This window comes from Abrus precatorius, unplaced genomic scaffold (genome assembly GCF_003935025.1).
Source record: "Abrus precatorius isolate BTA unplaced genomic scaffold, Abrus_2018 Scaffold7, whole genome shotgun sequence".
NCBI lineage: Eukaryota > Viridiplantae > Streptophyta > Magnoliopsida > Fabales > Fabaceae > Abrus > Abrus precatorius.
This window is the reverse complement of record NW_020874417.1, coordinates 4,691,252-4,697,960: the sequence shown is the minus strand read 5'-3', so window position 1 is coordinate 4,697,960 and position 6,709 is coordinate 4,691,252. Positions and strand designations below refer to the sequence as shown.

The following is a 6,709-nucleotide window of genomic DNA, read 5'->3' as shown; positions in this document are numbered from 1 at the left end:
TTTTGATAAAGTTATATTAGAGATAGGTACTAAAACTAATAATCTTAAAAAAATAAAAGCTAAAACAAAAAATTAATTTCATAAGATATAAAATCAAAAATATTTTAAAGAATAAAAATATATTTAATCATTTTCTTTTACCCTTTCTCTCTCTTGTATAAGATGTTTATAAACTTCCCTCACATAAAGAATAATAATAATTAAAGGAACACATCAAACAGCAATCAAATGCTGTTGTTATCTGAAAGTGAGTGAAGAAAACAAATTGGAAAATCTCCTGTATTTTTAGAAACAGATAATTACAGATTTGATACTACAAATATCACTAGAAAATATAAGATTCATATGTTCTACTGAAAATTTTAGGTAAAAACGAAGCACACTTGTGGAATTTTATGTTCTTTTTAATCCTAAGTTGTGAAGAGTATAAACTTCTCCATTTCTTTCTGATGTAAAACATTTTTCATTCAAGAATTCTTACAGTACTTCTGGTAATATTTTTTAATCAGAGTTAAAGTTTCACCTGGATAATATGTGCTAATTTTTAACGTTGGTGTGGTAATTTTTAAAGTTTCACTTCATTTTCATGTATAAAAAGCTCTAAGAAAAACAGACCTCCTCCCCATAATCGTCTACTTGCTATTGCCTTCTCATTTATATACATTAAGTTAGAATTACAAAAGCTGAAAAGTATAGCGTGGCAAAGATTATCATTTGCTCACTACATATTTCACAATTACATTTACACCTAATAATAAAACTATATGATATTAGACAACGTTATCTGTACAGAGGCAGAGATTCATCCAAAGGGTACAATGCCATTATAGGAACCATTGATTACTTATTCCCAACCCATCAGCATTTTCCAAACTCCCTCCTCAATCTTGTTCCTTGTAACAGATAACCCCTCCCCTTCATCCAACAATACTCTATAAACCTCCCACTCCCGGTCTCCAATTAAGTGTCTCCCAATTTCAGCCTGTTGAAACAATTAGCCACAATATTAACATATTATCAGTTTAAAAACAAGATAGAAAACAAATTATGAATTGCTTTTACATGCAAAACACAAATATGTCACGTTGCTAGAAGCCTAGAACAAAAAACACAAAGCATGTGAAATCTAGTAAAACTGTCCTCTGCTAATGAGCAACTGAGCATAATTCAAGAAAGCATAATATCATAAATATATCAACTAAACAGTAGGAAGCATAATAAGCAGGTGAGTAATTACCGAAAAGATGCAAGTGCCAAGCATTTTGAGAGCAAGAGTAATGTCATAAAAAACAAGAGGCCGGCCCTTGCCAGACAACTCCACAGGGTTTGCAACCAGAAGCTCAGTATCGGGCCCCCTACTCACCACGGCGACTCTGAGAGGACGAAGCAGTTCCATTCTAAGGCGTGATGACAAAGAACTCTGCTTGTTGGGATCAACTATCTTTTTTCCATCTGCTTGCATGATGAACAAATCAATCTCACATTTTCCTCTAGGTTTTGTAGTGAAACGCCCATAAGAAATCTGGTTAAATGACAAATTAGGTTGCATCATAAGAAGGTATATGTATGCCAGTGTTTCATGAATCCTAAAAAAATTGGAGGGAAGGAAAGTGAAATTTCATTATGAGGTATTCACATACAAAAAACAGCACATTTAAAACCAAATAAAGTTTGTAGGCTTACTAGTTCTTTATGCAGATGAAACTACCCAATTTATAGCATCATAAAATCAATTTTCAGAAATCTTGAGTTATCTAGATGAGAAACACTAACAATATACTCTCTAACACACAATTATTGACAAAGTTAATTAAAAACTACAAAAATCATGTAGGTGCCTCTCTTAATTTAATGATTATTTCTATCATACTTTTGTTGTTTTCAATAAATATTAGTCAATAACTGAGAAAGTGTTAAAAATAGTGTGTTTGAAAGTATGTTCTTAGCATTTCTCTTATCTAGATTTCAAATTTCTATACCTGAATGTTGTAGTCCTTTAGAGTTCTCATGATGTCATAAAGAAGACCTTTGTGGTCTTGGCACATAATTTGGACAAGGGTATGAGCAGGACTAAGCAAGTTGTCCATCGTGATAGAAATATAATCTGATCTAAGAGTACCACTTCGAACCAAATCAGGCAATTCCAAATCAAAGACATCTTCAATGATTGCAGTTGGAAGGAATGGAGATGTCTGGGAGCAAGCAGTAATTTCCGGGCCAACCAATTCAATGTCAATAGAAATGATAGCATCACCCAAAACCTCTGTTAATTGTGCAATCGTATCATTCTGTCTTTTCTTTGTATGTAGTTCTTCCCTGATACATTTGCAAGAGTAAGGTGTAAATTACATTGGTATGCTCAAAGGAAATGGAACTGTCATCAAATGGGCATTTTGTACATAAGAATAAATTTCCACTCTCACAAAACACATTTCAGCATCCTCTAATAAAGGGGACAACTATGACTTTGTACATGGACTAGTAGCACATTTTCCAAAACAAACCCAAAAAGATTTTTAATACGATGGCAATCAGAATGACAGTAATTCTGAACTCAATTTCAAAAGAGTGATTACATTGAGAATTTCAACTTAGCTTCCACACAAGTTAATTCCGTAGAAAGATTTGTTTTTCTACGGAAAGGGACAAAAAAGAAAAACTAATTAGCATTCCAATTCATCTGCAGCCATAATAAATAGATAAAGAAGTTTAAACACAAATAGACTGGCAAGCAGAAAATGTGAAACCTGGTATCTGTGATGAAAAACATATCCATGACTTTGCCATCAGGTGTAGTAGATACCTTCACTTTCTTTATAGTAAGCTCTAGCTCACAAAGAACCTCTGTAACATCTGCCATCATCATTATCAAGACATTCATGTATTCTGTTTGGTCTTCCAATTCCACACAACAACATCAATGTCACAAACTAAAAATCTCATGCAACACATAGTATATGCATCCATAAATAATCCTCAATGTAACTATAGAATTGGAATGCATTTTAGATGGTCATAATGGCCGTTTTAAGACAGCCAGTTTATTTTTCTTTTTGCATGATTTCATAACAATCAAACTGAATCCTACTGTTCGTTCACCACTCCATAAAAAATGTGAGAACAAAGGGGGTTGGGAGATTAACACCTTGTTGGAGAAACTAAAACCATAAGTATATCATAAAGCCCCCAAAGTGTTGATTCTTGACCTTATATCGAAACAACAAGCACATCAGATTCCATCCATCGCTAAACGGATTGATATCTATCAAGTTATCAACAAAGGAAATCTTGGACCAACCAACCAATAATGTCTAAATTCTATTTTTTTAAGAAAAAGAAAAGAGCAAGATAACACACATGTAAAATGGATTCCCAAGTAGAGTTTCCAAAATTACCATGCAATAACCCTCTCCGATCGTAACAGCAAAACATCAAAAGAAAGACATCAGGAGGCTGTGGTGGCTGCAAGTCATAATAAGAGATTCCAGAAGCTGAGGAGCAAGAAGGGCATGCCTCAACTAGCCTATTCTTCAACAAACTCCACCTCGTTTTCTGTTTCCCAACCACCCAGAAAACTATATAGCACCATATCCCATCGGTTGAAACATCTTCATTGCAGGACATGGCAAAAAGTAAAGAAACAAGAATCAGTTTCAATCACAAATTAAGAAAAAGTTCACTTCAAAGTTCGACGGGTCAAGCTCAAATTCAGCAAACTCACACACCCATCTCCCAAATCTCTCAAATTCAAACAAAAGATGACAACACAAGGACAAAAAAAGTGATTTTTTAACGGATTCCAATCTCACCCTTTAAGGGTCTCAGCAAAAGTACAATTACGAAGTGTTGATTCATGGTTAGTTAGTTGGGTTACCTCCTCTGACAATGTTGAGACCAAAGAAGAGTATGATACGACACAAATCACAACCCAAACCAGTTTTGTCAGGGCAATTCACTGTGATCACTGTTGGATCACCTTCTTTGTCTGGCTGCGCTATGATTACTACGTCGTCGTATAGTATACCCATAATCTTCGTGGTTTGGTGCTGATTCAAGGTTAGAAACTATTGGAGCAGGAATAGGCGTTGAGGGTGTGAAGCGTTTTTCGTGTGCCACTGTGCAGAGACAGTACCAGAGGTCTGTATTTGGTAACTGTGGCTTCTGCTTCAGAGGTTGGTGTTGTTGGATCCTTAGTCCAGAAGTTGGAGCCAACGGTAAATCGAGGAAACGGGAGTTTATTATCAGCAGTGGTAACGGGTCAGAGTCGTGGGATTACTTTTTTTTTTTTTTTAAATAAAATGTATTGGTTAAAAATTATAATAAAAGTATGTTAATAATGATTTTAAAAATTATTTTAAATTAACATTTAATATTTTTTTAAGAAAATCGGTGCTTAGAATTTAGAAATTACATTAAATCCCAATTCGAATCAAATGAATTTTCTTAGGAATGCTAAACTCTCTTATCGTATATTTTTCTATTCGGAAGACTCCAATGTAAAAGATGCAAACATTTGAGAGTACGCTTTGTTTATGTTTATGTATTTAACACAGAAAACTGTTTTTTTTTCTACAATAGAAAATTTGAATTTGAATTGGCAGTTGTTTTAAAGTATATTATTATGTTTTTAAAAATATTATTTAGCCATTAAATATATATTTTTTATAAACTTAACTCGTTTGGTTGAATTAAAAAATAGAATATATGTCAAAATTCAAATGCTAAAGATTTAAAAAATGAGAGTGAAAATTTAAAGCTAATAAACACCAGAGGTTTGATGCAGATGACAGAGTTTGTTTTTATTTTTTTGTATCTAAACATTGTTTTATAGAATTATTTTAGAAATTTATTTCATATAAAAAATTGAAAATTTTATTTGAGCACAGTAAGTTATAATCTGTACAAAAGTAGTATGAAAAAAAATATAAGAAGAGACGTGCTTTCCATTTTTTTTCCAGTATGTTTCGGAGAATAAGAATAAAAAATATTTAAAAGATGTTTTGAATTTTGGTTTTTAAAATCATTTTTATTTTTTATTTTAAAATAATAGTTAAAAAATACATCATCATTTTTTTTAATTTTTAAAAAAATTAAAAACTAATTTTAAAACAATAACCAAACACGCTCAAAAAATGTCATTAGATTTTCTCTCTTAAAGTGAATTTATTTTTCTTAACTCAAATTAACTAGAGTCTAAATAACTTCTAAATATTAAGAATTTAAGAATAAAAAGGTTGTATTTAGATGTAAGAAAAATTAAATTTTATATTATATGATTTTAATGTTTATTATTTTAGAATATTTTATTTGAATAATCACAGAGAATGTTTTGTTATGATTCATCTCTCCCTCCTAAAATTTAAACTTTCATGCTCAACATCAAGATTAATTATAATCCGAGTATCTATTCTCCCACTCACTCTTTCTTTTACCAAATTTTGTTGGTATGTTTGTAAAGTTTATGTTATGTGATTGAAATATCTTGCAAACTTAATATGACATTGTTTAAACTTGAGCATTGTGATTATTTCTAACAATTGAAATTGCTTCAGAGGAAGAAAGAGTGGCCCCAAGAGAGAAATGATGGCATATAGAGAGTGATAACTTCTAATTAAAATTTGAGAAAAAAATATAGGATCTAAAATTTTTTTATTTTAGTCTATTAAAACTCTTCATTATAATTTATTTAAATTTTTTAAAAGTAAATATTAAAATAAATAATTTTAACTTATAAAATTATAATTTATTTTTAAAAAATAAATTATTCACTTAAAATATCTTATTTAAAGACACTCTAAAAATTAATAATAAAATTGCCAGATGAAAATATTATTTTTTATTTCATGATAAAAATGAGTATATTATAAAAATAGGAGTGTATATAATTATTCTTACAAATTTATTATCATTCTAATTTTAGAACTTTTTATTTAAATATTTTAATTATTAATTTGATAGAAAAAAAAAAGTAAGTTGAAATGATTCGATATCACTTTATTAAACAGTAAAACGAAGTTAATGAAAAGGATAAATGAGAAAAGAAAAAGTAAGTTGAAAGATCAACTTCAAAAATAACTAAAGGAACTAAACTAGAGCTTAAAATAAACATTAAAATAAGAAACTATAAAATTGTCAAGTAAATATAATTTTTACTAACAAAACAAAGATCATTCTTAACTAAAAACTAGCTCTCCACAGGATAATGAAAACATTTTATTAGTCATTGAGAAAATATATATTTGAATAAGTAATTCAAATTTATAATATTCCTGTAATTTATTTAAGACGTATAAAAATAAATGAAAATAAATATTGTACTTGCCACCGACAAAAAAAAATTACAATACCTATTCTCACGATCCTGTGAAAGAAAATTTCAAAATAAGAAAAAAGAAAAAAAAATTGACATTCTACCGAAAAGAGAGTGTTAGATTTTGCAGTCTCAGTCCAACACTTATTTATTTGTCTTCTTTTTTTTTATCACATTAGTTTTCATATTTTTTTTTCTCTTTTTTTTTTATCTCCTTATTTTCACATCAATCTCACATTACACACGGGATATAACACAAACATTATCCTTCAAAATTTATTTATCTTATTGATAATAAAGATTCAAATTTGCGTTATCATAAAAAAAAAAGTATGAGGAATTGAAGCAACTGAGCAAATATATGTTTCTTAAAGTTTTTGGCCAAATAAATATATTTTT

At 29.8% G+C, this 6,709-nt stretch overlaps 1 protein-coding gene across 2 annotated transcripts; it reads right to left on the bottom strand.

Annotated features, from left to right (window-relative positions):
* Positions 1-622: 622 nt before the first annotated feature.
* LOC113872990 (ACT domain-containing protein ACR10-like) lies at positions 623-4,209 on the bottom strand. Of its 2 annotated transcripts, none has more exons than XM_027510917.1 (6): positions 3,810-4,188; positions 3,396-3,608; positions 2,748-2,853; positions 1,980-2,316; positions 1,238-1,522; positions 623-982 (listed from the first exon to the last, which is right to left on the bottom strand). In XM_027510917.1, exons 1-6 carry the CDS (start codon positions 3,853-3,855, stop codon positions 845-847), a joined length of 1,125 nt encoding a protein of 374 aa, XP_027366718.1. In that variant the 5' UTR covers positions 3,856-4,188; the 3' UTR covers positions 623-844. The 2 variants fall into 2 exon arrangements, with proteins under 2 accessions (XP_027366718.1, XP_027366717.1); XM_027510916.1 differs by having other exon boundaries at positions 624-982; positions 3,875-4,209.
* Between the last annotated feature and the right edge of the window lie 2,500 nt (positions 4,210-6,709).